General features: G+C 38.1%; 1 protein-coding gene and 1 pseudogene across 7 annotated transcripts in view; both read right to left on the bottom strand.

Annotated features, from left to right (window-relative positions):
- The window catches only part of GRIK2 (glutamate ionotropic receptor kainate type subunit 2), a 647288-nt gene that overhangs the window by 352160 nt on the left and 270971 nt on the right, over window positions 1-24157 (bottom strand). For all 7 annotated transcript variants that reach the window (XM_081828716.1, XM_081828715.1, XM_081828720.1 and 4 more), the window contains exon 5: window positions 3024-3205. In XM_081828716.1, coding sequence (XP_081684842.1) covers window positions 3024-3205 — 182 coding nt within the window. The remainder of the gene's footprint in view (window positions 1-3023; window positions 3206-24157) is intronic.
- Window positions 16640-16993, bottom strand: LOC102739533 (small ribosomal subunit protein eS27 pseudogene; annotated as a pseudogene).

Genomic DNA, 24157 nt, shown 5'->3' with positions numbered 1-24157 from the left:
GCAGAGAAAGGGGAACCCTCCTACACTGTTGGGAATGCAAGCTGGTGCAGCCACTCTGGAAAACAGTATGGAGGTTCCTCAAAATTTGAAAATAGAGTTACTGTACAGCCCAGCAATTGCACTACTGTGTATTTACCCCAAGGATACAAATGTAGTGATCTAAAGAGTTACGTGCACCTCAATGTTTATAGCAGCAATGTCCACAATAGCCAAACTATGGAAAGAGCCAAGATGTCTATCAATAGATGAATGGAAAAGGAGATTTGGTATATATATATACAATGGAAGAGTATACTAGCAGCCATCAAAAGGAACGTAATGTTGTCACTTGCAATGACATGGATGGAACTAGAAAGTATTATGCTCAGTGAAATAAGTCAGTCAGAGAAAGACATGTATTATATGATCTCATTGATATGAGGAATTCTTAATCTCAGGAAACAAACTGAGGGTTGCTGGAGTGGTGGGGGTGGGGAGGAATGGTGTGGCTGGGTGATAGACATTGGGGAGGGTATGTGCTATGGTGAGTGCTGTGAATTGTGTATGACTGTTGACTCACAGACCTGTACCTCTGAAATAAATAATACATTATATGTTAAAAAAAATGAAGATAGTAGGAAGGGAAAAATGAAGGGGGGAATTGGAAGGGGAGAGAACCATGAGAGACTATGGACTCTGAGAAACAAACTGAGGGTTCTAGATGGGAGGGGGTGGGGGGATGAGTTAGCCTGGTGGTGGGTATTTAAGAGGGCACATATTGAATGGAGCACAGGGTGTTATATGCAAACAATGAATCATGGAACACTACAGCAAAAACTAATGATGTAATGTATGATGATTAACATAACATAATAAAATAAAATTAAAAAAAAACAAACACCATATATGTGGTTTGTTAGTGTTACAGAATCTAAACACATGCATTCTGTGTACTAATGTTACTCTGAATTCATCTTAACTCTCATATTATCATTTTACCTTTGCTCTGATATTTCATCTACTAATCTTGCTAAAACTATTAACTTCTTTTGCTGTATATATTTTATTTTATTTTTTTCAAGATTATTTATTTGAGAGAGAGAGAGAGCGTGAGCACAGAGGGAGAGGGAGAAGCAGTCTCCCCGCTGAGCAGGGAGCCAATGCTAGGTGGGGCTCTATCCCAGGACCCAGAGATCATGACCTGAGCTGAAGGGAGATGCTTAACCGACTGAGCCACCCAGGTGCCCCTGTATATATTTTAAATATTATCTTAATTCTGTTTTTATTTTGCAAACAGAGCAGGTTACATATAAGAAAACAATTATAAAATAATGGATATATCAAATAGAAGGCAGAATGGCAATTCTATTTTTAAAGTTGATGGATACTATAAACTTTCAGATATGCAAAATAAGTCAGTTACTTTAGAGACAAGACAACTGATCATTTACATACTTGCTGGAAGCCTAGAGAAAACCTATCAAAGCTCTGTCACTGACAAATCCTAGAGTGCTTCTCACTCTGGGCATAAAGTAAAGCTCTCCTTTCCAAGTCTGTATATTTTAAATATGACCAAGAATTGTTTTTAGTATATATGAAAAATAAATCCCTAGTCTAGATTTCACTGCTTACTTTATTGTATCACTTTATTCACTACCAAAAAAGACCCACAAGAAACAAAAACACACCCAAATTTCATATGCTTTACTACCCAAATATAACACTAGAGCAATTTTCCAAATCCAATTAAAGATTTTACTGTAGTGAAACCAACATTCATATTGGAAGATTAGACAAACATCTGCTTAGTAAACTAACCATGTTATAACAGGCATTTACTGTTGATAGTTACATTTTATGGAGTATAATTTGACATCTGAATCTGTATAATTCTCTAGTAGAGAAATTTATCTTATACATGAGAGGTTTTAGGACAGTTGACTAATCCCAAGCCACTGTGATATCAGCCAGTATGTATAAAAGAGCTTAAAAAACAAAGTCCAAAGACTTGGGTCCAAATCTAGACTTTATGCATAGTAAGTATATTGGCTCATACTAGCCATTTAACTACCAACATCCATGTCTTGCCTCATCTGTAATATATGGGAGAATAATAATTGCTGCTTTGCAGTATGCTCTTAGGTTGGAATAGTGCAGAAGCAACATTAAAAGATTTCACTGCTATGAATTATTTCATTTGATCAATTTAGTATTATCTTTTGAGTCAGGCAACGCTTTGTTCTGGAATGAATACTTAACATTGTAGGTGAGATATCAATCCCTCTGCTATTTCTTGCTCCTGGTCATTGATCAAGTTACTCAATCTTTCTAAGACTCCGTTTCTTCATCTCTGAAGTGAAGATAGTCTCTACTTCATGGGGTCGCAGTCATGATTAAATAAGATCAAATGTGTAAGGCATCTCCTGGAAGATGCCAGCTAAATAGCAAATCTTTTTTTCTCTTTTTTCAATGGGTTGATTGTAATGGTTGAGATGCTCAGTCATTGACTCTCAGTTTATTCCTTCATTTCAGTACGAAACAGAAATATCTATCTCAATAACCAACATTCATTATAGCAAACAGCATTGTATCCATTTGAAAGTAATCTCAGAACTTCAAACAATGTGCTTTGAAGAGCATCAATATTTGCTTACTTTTCCTTTAAGAATTAATTAAAAGCAAATGTCAGATTTTTATCAGAAAATTACATCAAGGTGACTTCTCTGGCTCATTTTAACTGTGTGACAATAACACTTTGATTTAAAAAAAAAAAAAAAGGAGCACCTGAGTATCTCAGTGGGTTAAGGGTCCGACTCCTGATTTTGGCTGTGGTCACCATCTCAGGGTCTTGGGATCTAGCTCCAAGTCAGGCTCTGCCCTCAGAGGGGAGTCTGCTTCAGGATTTCTCTTCCTTTCCCTCTGCCCCTCCCCTGCTTGTGCTCACTCTCTCCCCCCCCCAAAAAACCAACCAAACAAACAAAAAAACCATGCTTTAAATGCAAATGTAATAAAGAAACCAAGAATTTAGGTAAGTTAAAGATTACCTGTTTCAAAATGCCTGCTGCCATTTCATGGCTACAGTCAAAGATTACATGGAACTCCTTGCCTCTTTTCATTTCCTTTAGTAAGGGTTTTGCATCCTTTGTATCAGCAGGTAGTTGACGGATTTTAAGCCTAAGATTATACCTTGATGGAGCTTTGATGAGCTCCTGCAATCGAATGAGACCTATAACGAAAAAAGGGGAGAAAAAGAATATTAGAGAAAAAACAGAGTAGGTCATAGAATCATAGAACATATTCACCTCAACACCTGATTTTCTTGACCATGTATATGTGCATTTCATGGTATGACCACTGAAATTCCTACTTCCTAACTCCACATCCCCAGTTATTTTTGTTAAAATGATCATTTCTCAAAATTCTTTAAGAAATTCTTTTACAAATTATGGAAGACATACATGATTATAAATTGATGTGAATAATTTAAATAAATAAAAGGATATAGAGCAAAATAATCTCCCTCTGTACCCCAATTCTGCTCCCAAAGCGTTGTCACAGTTAATAGCTTACAAATATTATTCCTCCATACATTTTCTATGCATTTCCACATATATACATAGAGCTTTGTTTTGTTTTGTATTTTACAAGAATAGTGGCTTGTGACAATGTCTTAAAAGTTGTTGTATGTCAGTAACTATTGTTCTAGTTCATCCATTTCACACTGTATTTTATAGCAGACGTAATTTATGTTATTATTCTCTGGTGTTAGAAACTCTGGTTACTTTTTTGTTTTTGTTTACAAGTAATGGGCTAGTAATTTGGTATATACGTAAGAGTAAGGTAACTTTCTTTAATAAAATAGACTCTAAGTAGTAGCCTGAACCATAATTAAATTAAAGAAATAAAACTTTTTTGTATTATTTGCTAGATATAACATTAACTTCAGAAATAAATATAACCACACACATTATTAGTAAAGCAAATATTTTCCTAGAGAAGTAGCTCCCGAGTATGTGTTTCAAAAATTATATCAAATTAGTAGATACATGTTTAATATATCACAGAACTGTAAGATATTTTTAATTAACAGAGACAAATCATCAGATTTATTCTTTTATACAAACTTCAAGTAATGAAACCCCTTCAAGAACTCATATAAAAGACCCAATATATAAAAAATGTGATAAGAAAAAAAGGATCATCTAATTCTATCCTAGCTTGGATCAAATTAAGCAATTTCCTTGTCTCCTCCTCCTACTCTTCTTTCTTATTTACCTTTTATCCCATCTCATCTCTGTATTTCTCTCAATTTCTATCTTCCCTGAAGAACTACCTTCATAAATATTAGTAGAACAAATAATAATAAAGGAATATATTTGTGAATAACTAATCTGGAGCTTTCTCTTTGTGAGTTTGTGTGTGTGTGTGTGTGCGTGTGTGTGTGTGTGTTACTTTATGGAAACTGGAATAACAGGAATAAAAATGTATCTTATTATGAGTAAAAAAACTGTATATTAAAATAACATATGATCCAGAGAGTAAAATCTAATTCTAGGACTTTTTTTCATTCATTTTTTAAATAAATAGACCTTCATACATATAATGGTACACTTCAATATGTTTCAACATAGTTAATAAAATTAACATGACTAGTTTTCAGTATTTGCATCCTCAAATGAGACATACAGTTTAAAAAATATGTAAATTCACAAATATACCTAGTATCTTTTGCTTTTAAAATATTGTTTCATAAAATTTATTTATTTTATAATTTTGCCATTTAAAATTCTATAAATAATATTACATAAATTACACAGTATACTACAATTGTCTCATTTTGTTTTATAAATTTAAATATTTACTAACTATAGTAAAATAAATATTACATAATTAACTGATATTAAAGGTACCCATTAAACATAATACAATTCAGTCTAGAGAATTAACATGTATATAATGACTACAGATGTTAACAAGCTAAACAAACATAAAAACAAATATTTGAATTTGTAATACCTGTAGTAGTTTAACACTGAACTTAGAAAATCCTCCAAAACATGTATAAAAGTCTATATATTTATTTGCACATGGGAATGCATTGCTTAACTACTTTTTATAAATAAACCAGAATATAATTGCAGGAAGGCAATGGCTCCCAAACTTTGGAAGGTATGACAGTAATCTATGAAGCTGGTTACAATCTAAATAGCTGAATCAGACTCTGCAGAGGATTACAGTCTTCCCAGGTGATTTTCCTGGTCATCAAAAAGTGAGGCCAATTTCCAAAGATAAGTCTGGTTTCAGCTAAGTGTCATATGGGAGTCACTTTTGAACCACTTTGGCATAACGATATTATAAGATAAGAACTATATTAGCTAGTAGCATAAGACAATAAAATAATTAATTCAAAGAATGAATTCCAACTTCATTAGGAAACATGAATCAGAAAACTGTAAATACAGCTGACTGTAGGAAAAAGAGAAAGAAAAGAAGACACCATTCATTTACTCCCACATCAAACAAATGTTTATTAAATTCTTACTATGGGTCAAGCAGTGTTCTAGATATTGGCAATACAATGAAAAGTAAAATAGACAAATTTCCTGCCCATATCATGTTAAAAATATGTGGGGGAGGGCAGGTAAAGGCTATTAAGCAGGCAATTATAAATGAAAAATGGCAAATAATATTCTGGTGGGGAAAATGCAATTACTGATGAAGAATACAGCAGAATCATTGAACTTGGAATGAGAATGCTCACGAAAATTACCTCAAAGGAAGTGACATTCAGTTAATACCTGAATAAAAGGAGTAAGAGTGGAAGGAATAGATAGGAAAAAAAAAGTTTTTTATACTGGTAGGGAGGTGAGAGACCGTGGGCAAAGAATCTTAAGAAACAAGGAAGAAGTGGTGACCAGTGTAATTTCAGAGGGCATGGGCTGCTTAAGAAGCCCATGTAAATTATTTCAGAGTTAAGGTCTTAAGGGTAGTGGAAAATGCCCACTTGGAATCCACATTTCAAAAGAATCACTCAGATGCCCGACTTGGTTAAGTGTCCGACTCTTGGTTTCAGCTCAGGTCATGCATGATCTCAGGTCATGACTGAACCCCATGTTGGGCTCCACACTGGGCGTGAAGCCTGCTTAGGATTTTCCTTCTCCCTCTCCCTCTAACCCCTCCCCTCTCACTCCCCCCTCGCTCTCTAAAAAAGAAAAGAACGAAAGGAAAGGAAAGAAAAGAAAAGAAAAAAAAGAAAAGAAAAGAAAAAAGAAAAGGAATCACTCACATTTTCAATATGGAGGACAGATCAGAAGAGCTAAAACTGGAGGAAGAAAGAGTTGGAAGGCAGTTATAATAAAGCAGGTTAGGAAAGGCCAAGATGTGTGTGCAGGGCAAGATGGTAGGGAGAGATAGAAGTGGATGGACCAGAGAGAGATTTTTGAGAAAGTACTGACAGTACTTGGTGAGGGAGAGGGCTGAGTCAGGGAAGTGTCCCAGGTTTCTGGTTTAGGCGGCTAGGGGGAGACAGTGCTTCCACTGAGCATGAGATCATAGGAGGATCAGGTCAGCTGAGGGTTCAAAGTGAGAGGAGTGATCAGCCATGTCAAGGGTTGCTAGTTAACAAAGAAATAATGGTAAACACTTTAAAATGTGTTTATTAAATTTAACTACAAAATCATTGATGACCTAGGTAAGGACAGTTCTACTAGGGTGGTTTGGGTAGATTATTGTGCCATTAATAGGAGTAGGAGGGAGGTAAAAAATAGACCCCTTCAAAACCATCTCCATGTATTTCCATAATGTAACTTAGTGCCCATCCTAATCAGATAGTGAAGAAACAGATAGGAAAATTCCGCTTCCTCCCATTAAATCAAATATTAAAGAAAACCTATGAAAATATCTTACAAATGCTTTTAGAGATCTTCAATTATTATTAAGAATGTAAGATGATATAAAACCCAAAATGTCTAAGAATTACCAAATTGGATTATCTTTAAACTTTTCCTAGCTCTGAATTTCTATTATTCTCATAAAATTATTTATATAGATGCAGAATGTTCTAATACTAACCTCTGCCAAATAAAGGCTTACTTATCTCAGAAGATTTTATACAAGTTAAATATAAATTTTGGGGATTTAGTCTGTCATTGTAGAAATAGCTTGGGTGTTGGTTTGAATCCCAGTTCAAAAACATATGATCTGCATGACTTTGTGTAAGACATTATATCTCTCTCTGCTTTGCCTTCCTCTTCTCTATAATAAGGTAAAACCATATATGTATTAATATATAAAACACCGAAAAAGGAACTGTCACATATCAGACTCTCAAAAAGTGGCAGTTGTCAATGTTTTTGTTATTTTTGCTAAGATTAGGAAAAATATATTTTTTTAAAAAGTGCTGGTTATTAAATCTGTCCTTGGAAGTTATTTTGACACTAATTTAGACTGAAAACCTAATAACATCAAAATTTTAATCGAAATTTTAAGAGATTAACTCATTACCAAAGAAAAAGGAGCTACATAGTTAGAGATTAGTCCAACAATTTTGAACTGAAAAATCCCAAGTGATTCAAAAAAATAGAAATTTTCAAAGCATAAAATCCACAAATAGTAATTGCAGAGTCCACCCTAACTATAAATACTGCCAAGTATTTTCAAGTCTCTTAAGAGCTCATGTGGATGGTCCATTGAGCCATCAGGTACAATAAATGTTTACTTATTCTCTTCACACACATATATCCCTGTTGGCATTAATGTAACAGATTTCAGTTTGCCAGATTCCCTGAGGAGTAATATTGAAGAGCTAAAACAGAAAAAAAAAAAAAATGAAAACAACTGCTGCTAGTAGGAACGGCCATCTCCTACTTAAGAATTAGAGTAAAATGTTGCTTTTATTCATTCATTCAACATGTATTTACTGCATGTCTACTATGTGCAAGACATCATTTCATGGATAAATATAGTGATTGGAATCATAGCATTTATTCAGTCTTGAACTGCATGAGATATAGTTTGACTTTGGCACTTTTTTTTTTTTTTAAGATTTTATTTATTTATTTGTCAGAGAGAGAGAGAGCACAAGCAGGCAGAGGGAGAAGATGCTCGGGGCTGAACAGAGGGAGAAGATGCTTGGGGCTGAGCAAGGAGCCCAATGCAGGACTCAGTCCCAGGACCCTGGGATCATGACCTGAGCCGAAGGCAGACACTTAACCAAATGAGCCACCCAGGCGTCCTGACACTTTAATTTTTAATACAAAAGTTATTTCTGTAATGCTTCTCACCTTCAGTTTTTGGAATAAAATTAGTTCAGCTTTCCAATCAGAGGAAAGAAATCCAGAGAGCTTTTTGAATACTGAAAGTAGAAACATGATTTGTAAATTTTGCTTTTCACCATCTCCTGCACCAGGTGCTTAGACTTCTCTCTTGGCTTCCAAGTCTTCGTTGCTCTGTCCTGTGATATTGTTTCTCTTTTAACCATATTTTCACTCTAGATCCTTTGCCTTCCCCATTATCTGGCAATTACATACAAATCTCTGAGTTTTGTTATTTAAAACAACTATTTATAGTAAGAGAGAGTTGACAAAAAGGAAGATGGACTCAAAATATTCAAAGAATGCATGTTTACCCACTTTATTTAATGAGTTATTTGATGGCATCCTTGCAATTTAATGTATGTGGATGGGGATTTTATCCAAAGGGAAATGGGCTTAAACAGCAGGAATGTCTAATTACAATACTGGGTATGTATTTTCCTCTGTAGATCTCTAGCGATCTTCCTACCTCCCCAAGTATTCCTCTGAAAATTATCATGTTCTAAAAAATTCCTATCTCAGAAAAGATTACCCTAATCAAATTCATCATATATACTTAAATATGCATGCTCTGTAAAATATAATAGGAAAAAAGTAAGCTTCTTAAAATAATTGAGATGATTTACATGTGGTCATTTCCTATGATTCCTTGGTCAAAATAGAGAAATAAAAAGACCCATCTATGAGATGAAATAAAAGAGTGAAATTTATTTTGTTGAAAATGTGGTTAATACAAATAATTTCCAAACAACAATTTTCAGAAATGTAGTATACTTTAACAAATTTGGTACCCGATTAATTTATTTAATGGAAGAGTAGAATTATAACTCCTTAAAACAATCTTTTAGTTAAAATGCCCCCTCTTTCCCTAATGTAATTAGTTGATGTAATGATAATAAAAGAGAAACAATCTGCACAGATGGGTTCCTGAAAATCTTCTAACGAAAAAGAGCACCACATTGCAATTATCCCTTTATTTTGGTAGATGAGTAACATTCTATTCCCTCTAATTTCTTCACTGAGAGTACGTTTTTTAAACTTTTTCTGCTTTCAGATATTGTACAGTAGCTGAAATCAAGGTTTATCGTCAGCTTACAGCAGGACAGAGACCTGCTCTTTTCAGAAGGTGCCATCAATTCAGCAAATAAGGAGAATCCAGAAGGAGCCATTTATGCACACTCCAGCTGGCACTTTCTTCTAAAGAGATCAATCACACCCCCCTCTCTGCAGGCCCAGCTTCCCCCAGCCCCAGGAAGGGAGTCCCAAGGTTCCTCCTATATCCAGGTATCCACTTCAGTAGCTACACAAACTAGAGTCTTGTCACCTGGCTCACTCATCAGGGCTATTTATCATTTTAGTGAATGGGGTCCTTGTGCAGGCCAGACCTCTCCCCTACCCTCCAAATGCATTGTATAATAAACTATACAAAAATGACTCATCCACAGTCAGTGTTTCATCATCAACCCTACCCCCTTTTCTTTCAGTTGAGAAAAGAGAATTCATTGAGAGACTGAACATCTCAAGGAATTATTTTTATTGGAATGCTTTATTTGTGCCACAGAGTGTTTTAGACTTTTTATTTTTCTTTTTTAAAGTAGGCTCCATGTGTAGCACGGAACCCAATGTGGGGCTTGAACTCATGACCCTGAGATCAAGACCTGAGCTTAAGATCAAGAGTCAGATGCTTAACCAATTGAGCCACCCAGGCACCCCTGTGCTACAGAGTGTTTTAAAGAAAACTGAATAAAATATCTACACCAGGATTTTGCAGTCTATCCTAATGCATTAAATACAGACAAGGGAGCTAATTGTATTAAGAAAATCAAAAGTGGCTTAGACAAGAGAAGATTTCCATTGAAAAAAATTCTGTCTCCAAATTTTTGTCTGCCCTCCTCCCTTTGGGGATGAGATAGATTTGTTCATCAGTACAGGGAAAATAGAAAATAAAGAAAATTGGAGTCTAGAATAAAAAGGGAGAAGAGGAAGGGAAAATGAGAAGAAACTTCCAAAGTGGTTTTCATCTTCTTATAAGAGGGAGAGAAAGTTATGTGGAGTAAAATTGGAGGGCTGGTCTCCTGGGAAAATCTTCAGATTTTAACAATAACCTGACAGAGAGGGAATGCCTTCTCTCTTTTTGAAATTTGCTGTGTATTTAAAGTAGGATAGAGCCTAATATATTCAAAACTCAAAACATGTAAAACACTTTAGCATTATATATTAGAAACCAAGCCACAAATGAGTTTTAATTTACATGCCAAGGTGAATTGACTATGTGTGGCTCCCTAGAGCACTGTGTAAAAAAAATTTTTGAGACTAGTTCTGTGTTCAGGGGCATGTTTCAATAAGGGATTTGAACCTGAGGTATGGAGTAGGCATAGTGGCATCATGTATTGGTCATCCTTATATTAAAATCTCCTCCTTACTTATTAGTGTCATCAAATTCTATCCATGATATTGTTTTATTGATGGCAAAGCCTTTCTATGCTTCAGAATGGAAAATATTACAGTGCAGACCATACATTTTAGGCACCATGCTCTTTATGTGAAGGCAAGACCCATGGTTCAACATTGAACCATGATGCATTCAAATAAGTAGAATCCAAACAGGAATTCTGACTCTTACAGTCTCCTAAAAACATTAAAAATGTGTATAAATTGTCTGAAGCAAACTCATTAAAATTCTATATTGGTTTTTTTTTCTCAAACTCCTCAAATTCTGAACACTTGCATTGACACATAATACACATACGTGTGTACATTTGTGCACACACACAGGCTCACTTGCATACACACACATACACACACACACCCCTCTTCTGTCTCTATTTCCTTGGAAAATTTTATTTATGTCTGCCCTGACTTCTCCCCACAGGATAATCTGGCCATGGTGTTTCTGTTCTTTCTGTTCTGTTTCCATTTCTAAAGTCCATACCACACATGTTCACAATATTGATCTAGAAAAGCAGAAGCCTCCTAGGAAGGCCTAAGTGGGGAAGGCATAAACTAGCGGTACCTGAATAACCTTTAGCAGGTTAGTCATGGAGAAAGGCTGAGACCTTTCAAACATATTTGCAACCTATTCATAAGTCAGTCTTATACGTTGCATCATGATGCCAAATTTCTGAACCATATTGTAGCATGGCAGTCTGCATCGATCCCACCTCATTAACTTTCTACTGAATGGCTACAGACAATATTTAAATTTTCCAAATTTTAGTTTTCTCACCTGTAAAAATGTGATCACAATAATTATTACAATACAGAAAAAATCAAATGAGCTAGTGCATATGAGTCAGTTAGTACTGTGCCTGGCACAGATTCACCCTCCTTACTGGTTTCTGGTAATTAGTTCTCCCCGGAACTCAAAAATCACTGTTGTGTGTGTATATGTGTGTGTGTGTGTGTGTGTGTGTGTGTCAGGAGGCTCTGTTTTCTCCCCAAACTCTGCCTGGTCTCTATCAAAATCTCTTCATTTAAGCATCTAAGTAAATCCTGCTTCCTGCTAGGAACTCCATCTACATGCCATTAACTCCCAAATTTGTATCTCTTGCCAGATACTTCCCTGAACTCAAGTCCTAAATTCATTTTCCTATTTGACAATTGTGTAGTAAAATATTAATCTTGTCAAAGAGAGGTCTGGCCTTTGCTATTGGCTCCTGGGAGGTAATCTCTAAGCCCTTGGAATGTCCTGTCTGATCAGAGTGTCTTTGTTTATCTGGGAGCCTTGGGCCACACAGGATAGACTAACAGTGTGATTTACGGTAGGGGTTTTGAGTCATGAAGTAGCAGCTCAGCCTCTGGAGGGGCTAGAAACTACAGGTGGGCCAAGTGCCTAGTTAGCCATGCTTACGTGATCAACCCCAATAAAAACTCTGGACACCCCAATGCTCACATGAGCTTTCGTAGTTGGCATTACTCCATGCATAGTGTCACTCACTGTTGCCTGGGAAAGTTAGCAATGTCCACAAGTTGAGTTGTTGGGAGAAGACAACTGGAACCTCTGAGTGTGGACCTCTTCTGGACTCTACTCCATGTGCTTTTTCTCTTGGTTGATCTTAATCTGTATCCTTTTGTTATAAATTATAACAGTGAGTATAATAGTTTTCAGTCATTCTGTGAGCTATTCTAGTGAATTATCAAACTTGAGGGTGATATTGGGGATGTTTGAAATTGCAATCAGTCAGAAATGAGGGTGGTTTTGGGGACTCCTGAATAATGCAACATCTCTACTTTGATGTATAGTAAATACTACACAGCATTCCAAAATTGGCTCTTCACATCCCCAGCCTCCAAAACTGCTCCCCACTCAGTCTTCCCCACATAGTATAATGGCAACTCTTATAATTCCAGTTACTCAGGCCAAAAACCTTGGTGTCACCTTTAATCAGCTCTTGCTAGCATACCTTACATCCAGACTATTAGAAAATCCTTTTCTGGGACGCCTGGGTGGCTCAGTCGGTTAAGCATCTGCCTTCAGCTCAGGTCATGATCCCAGGCTCCTGGGATCGAGTCCCGCATCAGGCTCCCTGCTCCGCGGGGAGCCTGCTTCTCCCTCTGCCTCTGCCTCTCTCTCTCTATCTCTCATGAATAAATAAATAAAATCTTTAAAAAAAGAAAATCCTTTTCTACCAACTCTTACTGCTTCTAACACACTGGATTGAGTTTTACGATCTCGCAAATGGATTATTGTAAAAGCCTCCTAACTAGCATTGCCCTTACACATTTTTATGTCCATGTATATCTAGTAGCAATTCATAACCCGTTAGGCTTATTTCATAAGTCTGGTGAGTGCAGTGATTGGGAGCTTTTAAAATAGTAAGCTGGGGATGAAGATGGCAGGAAGACACAGAAGAGTTTAAGTACAGGCCTGGATACAATAAGAGCGGTTAGGTGGAACTATGCTTAGTGGCCCCTGAAATATGGAGTCCTGAGGCTCAACTCAATTGCAAAGAATTGAGTCAATTCACAACAAATTCTAAAGCATGAGATACATTATGAGAGTGGCTTATGGTTCTCTAGGACAAGTGGAGGGAGATATTGTGCTTCCAGACAACTAGTCCATCTAAACTTATTCCAATAACAATACAGAGAGCACAATGCCATCCTGCTGGATAGGGTCTCAGAGAGCTCTTGAGTTCAGAATGGGGGAAGCAACAGGGATAATGGGGACAAAGTAGAGAATACCAGAACTCCTTCCATGTGCTTGAAGCTGGGTTCAAGCTGCAAGACTAGCTCCACACCACCTCACAACAGCCTGCCTCACAAATGGACTGAACTGGGGTGTTACATGGAGTGTGTTTATGATCCCTGGAAGGCAGAGGATGCCAACCTGATTACTACTCCTGAAGTCAATACTAAAATATGTTGTCCCCATTTCTTCCCTCACTGTTATGAAAAAAAAGTAATTATGTCATTATTAGAAAGCAAACAGTGCTTTTGACCATGCCAAGGCTGAAACTCTTTGGCTGCTATAGCCTCACGGTCTAAGTTCAATATATGCTAAGGTCAATTTTCTATTTAGAATGCTCCATTTGTGAGGAGCCAATAGAATAAATGTTGTATTTGTATCTTGCTTACTGTTATTACAACCTGTTCGCATCTGATTCATGAGAGGATAAGCACGTTAGTGACTGGTTTCCAGCCGAGGTAACTTAAGGGCTGTGCATTTGAGGGGCGCCACAGTCACGGTTGAGTGGCTTGTTCTAGGCTGACCCAGCCCCAGGTACACCCTATCATCTAATTTCTCTTTGTCCTCTTCATATAGCTGCTGAATGTGGGCCTATGCCTGGTGTAATGAGAGAGGGCAAGTAAAAAGCAGGACAGTTTAATAAGGCAGTTGTATTTGCCAGAACTCTTTTGGTAATACGTGCAGACCTTATCCACACTGCACTGAACAAAAATGGAACTCACTGCCTCCTATAAACTCCAGGCATGGCTGGAGACAACAATTCTTTCTCTGTTGCTGTTCTCTCTTCCTCTGTGTTGCCTTTGCTACCCCTCAACATTTTCCCATTTGATGGCACAGATGACCAACAGACTCCCACTCTAACAACAGAGATTTTTGTCTCAAATCCTGTCAAAATCCTAAGAAGGACTGCATCTGGCCCAGATTGGGATTATGTGGTGGGAGTAGAAGGGCTGAAGTTAGATGCCTTAGTGGGTTGTGTGACATGAAAGTGAGGCTTGCCTGAACCATAGAGACTCAAAAGATTCCCTCAAAGAGATTCTGGACAAACACGTAAATGCCACCCAGAAATGCATCACAACAATGTTTTAGAAACTCTCTACAAAGAAAGTACTTTAACTTGTGACCAGAGTTTGGTTATATTTTGATTTAATGGTTGTTTTCCATTAATGTTACTTTATTATTTTTCATCAGACTGGGGCCCTTTCAAGAGTCTAAGAGATAGAGATATTAAGTACATAGTAATTAGACCAGGACAGCAAGCACAACTCAGGAACATTCTAGGCAAACCAGGAGTTCTGTATGGTCCTCCCACTTCACCGCATTCTTTGTCCTTCATCATAGTCACTTCATCACCTGCTGTCTTGGCAGTGTTACTGACCCACCCTGAGTGGGACTGCCCCACCCCATTGTTCAATTCTGATGGCCACACTGCAGGCTCTTTGTCTCAAGACAGTCCTGCTCGGGTGCACACCTGTCTTTCTATCACTCTACCCGCCCTCTCAGCTTGCAATAACCCAACTTCCACCCTCCAGACAGGGGCTGATTAGCCAGCCTGCTGTCATTTAATCCCCACTTATGTCCAGGTCAATGCAGTTACGAAGCCACAAATGATCCTTCCCAGCTCTTATTTTGGCTCTGTCCCAGGAGGCTGCTGTTACTGGGTTTATCCTGCCACTTCATACATCAAATATGATTTAAAATTGATGCTGATGAAACAGCGTGAGAAGTTTTTTTTTTTTTTTAAAGATTTTATTTATTTATTTGAGAGAGAGTAAGCACATGAGAGGGGGGAGGGTCAGAGGGAGAAGCAGGCTCCCTGCTGAGCAGGGAGCCCGATGCGGGACTCGATCCCGGGACTCCAGGATCATGACCTGAGCCGAAGGCAGTCGCTTAACCGACTGAGCCACCCAGGCGCCCCAGCGTGAGAAGTTTTATGTGGTGGGCCCATGACTAACAATAAAGGCCAGAACTACTACGTGCTGGTGGGAATGCTGAGTAAAACGTGACCCTTAAGGAGCTCAGATTTTATTTCATATTTTTGTTCCAGAAAAGAATACTATTAACCCCAATGCCTTCAGCAATTATGCTCATTCAGCATATATGAATGGTTGAAAGATGTGAATATATCAGAATTATGTGGCAGCACACAACATGTGCTTTGAATTGGGAATGCAGAAGTAAAATATGAAACATAAACAGTAGATGTTTGCCATCTATGAGATTACAGCATAGTGGGGAGATAGGTATGCAAATCATTTTCTACAATGAATTCTATGTAATAGTGTGAGTGTCTCTAAAGTGCAGTGGAAGTGGTAGGGATAGAATGCCTAAGAAGGGGTAACCATTTGGTACATGGAAAAAGATGGATGATCTTGGAAAAAAGAGGAAAGTGCATGTACAAAACATAATGATATGAGAGTATGGAAGTTCCAAAATCTTGTGAGCTATTTGGTTGGTACTGCTGGAAAATCAAGTATAAGCTGTGATATGGTGGGAAGTGAGGCTGGACCAGCAGCAGGCAAGAACTGGTTATGAAGGACATCTCCTTAGATTATACTTTGTAAGTATAGGAAGGAAGGAACTTCATAGTTGCAAGTACTTAAAGAATTCAGGCTGGCTTATGCAGAAAGAGAGAATTGATTAGAAACATTCAGGTAATTTCATGAAACCCCAGCATGGGAATTCAGTCTTTCCTTAGAGACCAGAAACAAGTAGGAACGAGGTTAGAAAGATATCACTATCTTTCACTTCTGCTCTTTTTTGTGCGCTGGCGTCATTATTCTCTTCCTAATGAGACTGGTTTTCTCTGATTCACAGTTCAAATAGGAGACATGGCCATCTTTCAAATTCACTCCTGAATTTACTTGTTATAGGTCCAGCAGCTGGCAGAGACCAACTCATCTCTCTTGGTTCCAATTCCAAATTCCTGGATAGGGAATCTAATTGGCCCAGCTGTGTTAACTCTTGGTCTACTCAACTGTAACCAGAGACACAGACTTACCTTAAGCTATGAGAATCAGCCTGGGCCCCACCTCTGAAGGTGAGGAAGCTAGGGGATTTAGGGAGTTAGACGTGCTTCTCCTGCCCACTGTGGCATCACTAAGGAAGTTAAGGCGAGTGAGATCAACAAATTTTCCTGTTAAAAAATCACTCTGGTGGTATTTCTTTTTTTCTTTTTCTTTTTTTTTTTATCCAAAATCTGTTTATTGGGATAGTGTCCCACTCATCTTGATTCAGGGTGCTTTTAGTGCTGCTTCCACCTGAAGGAGCATCCTTCTGTAAGCCTTGCTTTTCCTCCTGTGGGCTGGCAGAGGACAGTGGAGCAGCCGACACACAGAACTACCATTTGTGTGTGGCTAAAGATGGTGGTTATTTTGTAGCATTTTGGGCACTTCACATCCATGAAGTAGGAGTTGGGGCTCTGCACCAGGCACTTCTTCTTGTGCTTCCTCTTCTTCTCTTCCGGGGACGGGTGCAAGAGATCCTTCGCGAGGGGCATGTTCTCGTGGGGAGGTCGTCACCGCCGGAAAGGACTCTGGTGGTATTTCTGAGGATGGATTTGTGCGTAGTAAACTAGGGGACATTGACAGTGAAAGATAATCATGAAAAGGAGGTTGTCTTGTGTTTTAGCCTCTCTCAGCATAAGTGAGAGAATAGCAGGAGGCATTTCCTCTACTCTGCTTCATCCTTGGTTTGACTAATGTCCTACCACATGGCTGGATGCATCCTCTATTATTTATTTCTCTGGAAACATATCTCGTATAAAGAAGAATCGTCACTGAATTTAACTACATCCTTAAGTGAGGCAATGTGTGTTGATTTTTTGAATTTCGACTTCAGTTCCAAAGACTTTTAGGTTGCTCTGAAACACATGCCACATGGCTAACATAATAGACTTACATTAATCAAGATCAGGAGAGTGACATGTAACACCAGAAACCCAATCTACTAGTTTGTAATGAGGACTATATCTATCACAAGCGTGGCAATATTTGAATTGCAGGACCACAACATTCTCAAATTACGTCAGAAACCATATCATAATCTGAAGATTCCTTAATATTATTTTGGCATCAGAACAAAGGGAACTGGCCCAATGAATGTAATAATCATTTGTTGTGGGTTTGTGTTATATCCATAAGAACTCTGTGAAGAGGTACTGTTGTCAGCCCCAATTTGCAGATGATGTGAAGACACTGATATCTGGGTTATTATGTTCAAAGTCTCATGGCTAGAAAGTCACAAAGCCACATTCAAACCCTGGGAGTCTTTTTCTAAATCCAGTACTGAGTCTTTGCATCCTGAATGCAATAACTTTGGTCTTACTGGTAACCCATCAGCTAAGAATCTATGTTTCATTAACAATTTTTAGATGTGTCATCTGTGTTTTCCTGTGTAAATCTCTGTTTTTAAGAAACTCAAATATCCGGGGCGCCTGGGTGGCTCAGTCGGTTAAGCGACTGCCTTCGGCTCAGGTCATGATCCTGGAGTCCCGGGATCGAGTCCCACATCGGGCTCCCTGCTCAGCGGGGAGCCTGCTTCTCCCTCTGACCCTCCCCCCTCTTATGTGCTCTCTCTCTCTCATTCTGTCTCAAATAAATAAATAAAATCTTTAAAAAAAAAAAAAAGAAACTCAAATATCCAACCAATTCTCTTTCTGATGAACATATTCTTTTTTGGTTATATTGGTACCTTCAGACAGGATATAATCACATCATGTTTAGTTGGAAAACATTCTTTTAAGGTAGTTTTGCAAGTTTTCATTCTCATTCATTATGTTTTGATTTCACTATTTTAACTCTCAGAGGGTGACTTAATTTCCAGGTGTTTCCAGAGTACTTTACTCCAGCCTCCAACAGTGACAATGGCATATAGAGTCCACTGAATTGTGCTGTAGGTCGTATGATATCCGTTCATAATGAGTTTGGGAAGTAAAATTATTCTATTTGCTACCTATTTGTTATACAAACATAAATTATGTCATTGCATTTAAGCATAAATCTTATTTCTAAATTTCTATTCTAAAATATTTTTAGAGATTAAACATATACATGTTTAAATACATGTTAAACACATACATATATATCTTGTATATATCTTGCATATTTTCCTTTTTTGCTTCTGATTATCATTTTCCACTTCTATGGATTTTCAAGCCCTTTCCACTTTCCCATAAGTCAACTAAGAATCTTTCAGTCTTAGTAAGATGAAGGAGGAATCCTTTTCTACTAAATCCTTCTCAAGCAATAAGCTTATGCATTGTATGATCTCTCATAACTAATATTAAGCAGTAGTCCTTAATTGTCATTCCATGTGGAACTCTGAATATAGGGTCTAGCTGGCAATCCTCTGCCTCCCCCCACAATGCATTGTTCCTTGCTCCTGTTGCTTATCAGTATGATGCAATCTTGCCAGCTCCACTAATTCATCCCTAATTTTACATCCATAGTCCCTTGAGATTCATTCTAAATTCCTTCATAAAAGAAGAAAGTAAAAACAAGTTGTTCATTATTTTTATTCTTTTGCAACCCAGAGGATTTTTGATAATGCTATTTGATAATATTTAGATCACTTAGTATATACAAAATTTGTTTTACTAATTCTTCACAAAACTTTCCATTGTCAAGGAAGGGCTGCGAGTAGTACATGCAAGGTGAAGAGTAGAAATGAGAAAGATTTCAAAGAAGAGGTAAGTAGAGGAGTGGGCTGGGCATGGAGAATGGTTCAGAAGGCAGAAGTGATGGCAGAGCCATTGTAGGTCACATGGTATGGAAGCCTGAATGAATCCATAACCAGGCCTCATCCACGAGACAATATGTGGGTGTAAAGGAAGCAAAGTATGAGTGGGAAGTAGCATGGCTGAGATAATGCAGTAGTAGGACAGCACTTCCTCCCAAATTGAAACCTAAATCCAAATCATAAACTTTGCTCTAATGTGGGCTGATGTCGACCTTACATGAGTCACAGAGTTGAGTGAGAAATAGGAGTGAAAAAAGTCCAGTAGCAGTGGGTGGTATATAATTTCACTCTTTTAGCCATTCAGACACTAGAGATCCTAGGCCAGCTACCCAACCTGTGGAAAGGCTCTTTTAGCTGGGGATATAGAAGTAGACATCAGTGAGAATAAAGCTTGAGGTTAGTATCCTAGTCAAATTAGTTGTAATTCATAGGCAATCAGTCTTTAATTCCAGCAGAAGGTTGGCCAAAAATGTAAAACATAACAAAATAAACAAATAAACATCAGGATCCCAGTTGTAACTTGGTATAGTTGTAGGTGCCAGAGAGTCACCATAAGATACAAAGATCTTGATTTAAAACAGGAGATGAACTCTAAACCCAACTTGTACAAGGTCAAGGCTTATGTTAAGCTACTAGGCTTGCTATTCACAAATTTTAATATTAGGTATTTATTCGATTTATGATACGCATTTATTAAGCAGCTGTTATGTAACAGACCTTATCCTAAGTGCACAGACTACCATGAACTGAGGATCATTGAGACCTCACAGTTTAATGGGGGAGATGGTTGTTACACCATCAGTTGCAATGCACTATGGTAAGTACTACCAAGCAGGAAATGGAGAGGCAGGGACACTTTTCTAGTAGAAAAATGTGTTAAATGAAATTTTAAAGAACCATGAGTAAAACAGGCAAAGAGGGGGGCTTAACTCTTGGAGAAGAAGAAAAATATCTTAGAGGGAATTTAATGCACAAAGGTACTGGTAACAGCATGGTGAGTCTGGGGAATTTCAAAGAGTTCAGTTTGCCTGGCATTGAATAAGAAGGAAACAGGGTGGTGAGAGAGGAGGAAGGAAAGGTAAGCAGATGCTGTGCTCCTAGGTAGGCTAGGATGACAGCTCAGAAAATCAGAACCAGGTAAGTAAGTAAATTAGGAGTCTGGGGTATATGTCGCCAGGAGAAACTTTGAAGAATGAAGCAGATATAATGTTCTGAGTGGGTAATTTGCTATAAAATAAATGAGAGCTGCCTAGGGCAAGCAATGATGACAGAGGTCTGGTGGAGGGAGTCAGTTACATGATCTCAATGTGGTGTCCTTCCACGGGTAGGCTCTGCTTTCACTCTTTAAATCTGTTTACAACCTTCAGGCAACTTTCAGCACATTTTGACATTTTCCAAAAGAAAACCTACAAGCAGAGATTCTACTGAAAAGTTAGTGAAAGAGACAGGAGAGAAGATTATATCAGAAGACATACCCAAGTCTCTCTTCTTGGTTATTGTGACACATAATCTCCTTCCAAAGCATGTTTGGCTCTTCACTGCATACGTTGTCTAAGTCTGTCCTTCTTTCCTGTGGCAAACATGAACTCCACCTCACCTCTCTCAGTCTTAAGGACCAGCTGACAGAGAAGCCCCGGAGGTCTATCCACCAAGTGGGCTTATTAGAGCAATCACAAATTGGGTCTCTCCTTCAAGGAGACTGCAATGCTACCTGCTATGAAAAATCCTTCATATTATTAGAATTGGCCACAATTCTCTCCGTTCTGCACTATCAAGTCTTTCTTCTCTACTGGCTTATTTTCTTCAAAATATAAGCATATTATTATTTAGTTTTAAATAAATTTTCTCTTGACCCCAATTTCCCCACCAGCTATCCCCTCATCCCTCTGTTTTCTTTTGTAAGAAACTTCTGGAAAGAATTACCTATATTCACAGTCTCTGATTCCTCACCTCCCATTCTCACTTAAGCTCGCTCTAATCAGGATTTTGGCCTCTCTACTCACTCCCCTGAAACTGCTCAACATCACCAATGATCTCCAGGTTGTTAAATTCCATGGTCAAGTCTCAGCCTTCCTTTCTCTTGACATATCAGCAATACAGCTCCCGGCTTCCTTGATAGGATTTCTTCACTGATTTCCAGGATACCCCATACTCTTGGTTTTCACTTTCTCTTACAGCCGTCTCATCTCCTAGTCTTCTTTTAATTCTTTACACTCATTCCTATGGTGATCTCACCCAGTTTCCTGGTTTTAATACTACTCTCAAATGAATATTTCAGCCCAGACTCTACTGGATCTCCAGACTACTATCTCCAACTGCTTATTCCATCACATCTCTATTTGAGACACCCAAAACTTAACATCTCCAGAGCTGTACATTCTGTTCCATTCCCAGTTCCCTGTTCCCATTTTGGGAACAGAGTCAGTTGGTGGCAACTCCATTATTCAAGTTCCACCTCAAAATGTTTTCTTTGCTTGTAATGCTCTTCTCCACATGCTTTGCTCTCTCATCTGCTTTGACCATCCTATTCTCTGTCTTCTTCCACTAGAATATAAGCTCCATGGAGGCAGGGCTTTTTGTCATTATTTCTTGGATGCATCTCAAAGGATTAGAGCACATCTAGTACATGATAGATGTTCAAACCATTTGTTGAATGGATGAATGAATTACATGATCTTTAATCCCAAGAAGCTTGCAGTCCTTTTGGGGAAAGAGATTATATGTTGCAGAAAAGAATGTTTCCCAGGCAGAATGTGCCAAGTGATAAGTGAGTAGAATAGACCCAAAGTGCTAAGACATTGTTTTTTCTAAGGATTCAGAAGATTGGACTCAATTTGAATAATTCATTCTGGGGGAAAATTGATCATAATCTAGGGAAGTGAGATGGGAGTAAAACATTTTAGATGAGAGCAATTTAGGGCCTCAATGCCATTGCATTTCTGAATTTAAAAGGAAGCTATTTGTTGCCAAAAAAAAAAATACAAAAAGAGTTTGTTCCAACTGGAGGTCTCTTCCTTCTTTGTCTACAAAACTGCAAAACAATACCCCACTAATGGGTCTTTTGGTTAATGCATATGCAGTGGCTGTTACTAGGTGCTGGGTGTGGGTGTAAAGAAGGAAAGAAAAAAACTGGTCTATAATCCCCATTTCAAATCAGATTTTTTTCAAGTCAGTTAACTGCAAAATAAAGAGGAAAGGGAATTAAATAGTTACTTCGAAACAAGAGAAAAAATGTTAAGTGGGCCAAGGGAAAAGCTTTTAGCAAATGTGAAAAAAAAAATCACACTGGCACTGATGATGGGCTACTTAGGAGTGATTATTTCTAATGGAGCAAAGAGGGGCAGTGGGTGCTGTGAGGTGCAGGCTAGAGTCTCCTCAAAGAGACCCTGGGCTTCCTGACTGTCACTTTCTGCTGGAGCCAGGGTTGACTTTCTGTCAAAGCACCCCCACGCCTGCATCAGCTGTTCCAAGGCACAGCCAATTATGAAGTGAAACCATTTGAGGTACAGCTTTTCTTTGTCCATTGAGGATTTTTTCAGGGGCAGTTGAGGGCTAAACTGAAATGGAAGCAGACAAAATTTATCTTTGTCTCAAGACTCCCCTCTTGCCCTTCCTTTCTCATCCGTGACCCCTCTAATGCTTCAGGAACCAAGGGGACTGCAGACTTTTCCTTCTCCTAGCCAAAGAGAGGAAGATATATTTCTGATCATTTAGACTGACATCTTTACTAATTGGTTTCTAATCTTTCCTCTCTTGGGGATTATTAGTGTTTTAAACCTTTGCTCTTCAGTTGTGAGATCTAAAAAAATTCTGCCTACTCTGGAAGGTTAAAGAAAATTTAAGCATCTCAATTAATTCTAACAATAGAGTCCAACCTGCTTTCAGGTTGCTTTGGTCAAAGGAAATGGTAATTTGTCTGGATCTCCCAAGAAGTCCTGTTGTAAAGAATTTATCAAGGAGCACTGAATCAGTTTTAACTGTATGAGACATCCCTGGAAGATCTAGGGATGGCAGAAAGGCTCTCCTGGCCTTTACTCCTCTCATCTGCAACCCTAAGGTGTGGTCTCTGTTCAGACTTGGTACAGAGGACCCCCTTGCACCCTCTTCCTCCCATATTATATAACCTCTTTTTCTTCCCTTCCTCAGCCACCTGGTATCAGCCATCAAGGATCCAGGCCTCATACTCCAGGCTTTCTCCCTTGACTCTTGGCTGATAACTGGTTTGATTTCTTTGACTCTACCCTGAAGCATGTTGACCCTGCTGGTACCTTGAACATTTTGTAAACTCATTTGCCTGTTTGCTGTAAATCTTAAGTCTCCAAGTTCATTAGAGGGAGGATGTCCAGAGTAGTTTAGGAAGGAGATACAGTTCTAATAATTTATGAGAATACAGGTAGAAGCTCAGGTATGGCTTGTACTTATATGAGGACTAAAGTGATCTCTGAAAGTCAGGACTGATTATCAGCTAGTAAACATCTTTTAGTTGTATCAGCTGTTGGTGGATGCCTGTGAGGAAATTGGTTGTGAAATATTTTTAATATTACTCCAACTTACTGTGGCCCAGAAGCAAGGTGGTAGAATGGGAAAGCATGGACTTTAGATTCAGCCAGACACGGTAATAATGAAATGTGTGACCTTGGCCAAGTTACATAACTTCCTTACTTCTATGCTCTCTGTGGTTTTTCTGTGCCTCCTGCAAAGCTTAAATAACATGACAGGAATAAAAAAATATATATCACAGCTTCTGGAGCTATTTTTATTTTGCTTATTTATTCATTTATTTATTTATTTGTTTGTTTGTTTGTTCGTTTGTTTTTGTTCCAGAACCTGATCTCCTTGGAGGGAAGTAAGAGGGGGAAGTAGTTAGAAAGGAGCTTCTGGAAAAAGAGTGGTTCTGGTGATTATTCAGAACGTGTAGTCCCTTTAGTTCCTATAATTT

Source organism: Leptonychotes weddellii, chromosome 8 (assembly GCF_054177405.1).
Source record: "Leptonychotes weddellii isolate Sample4059 chromosome 8, ASM5417740v2, whole genome shotgun sequence".
In the NCBI taxonomy this organism is placed as follows: domain Eukaryota; kingdom Metazoa; phylum Chordata; class Mammalia; order Carnivora; family Phocidae; genus Leptonychotes; species Leptonychotes weddellii.
The sequence above is the reverse complement of the archived record's forward strand: the minus strand, read 5'-3'. Positions and strand labels throughout refer to the sequence as shown.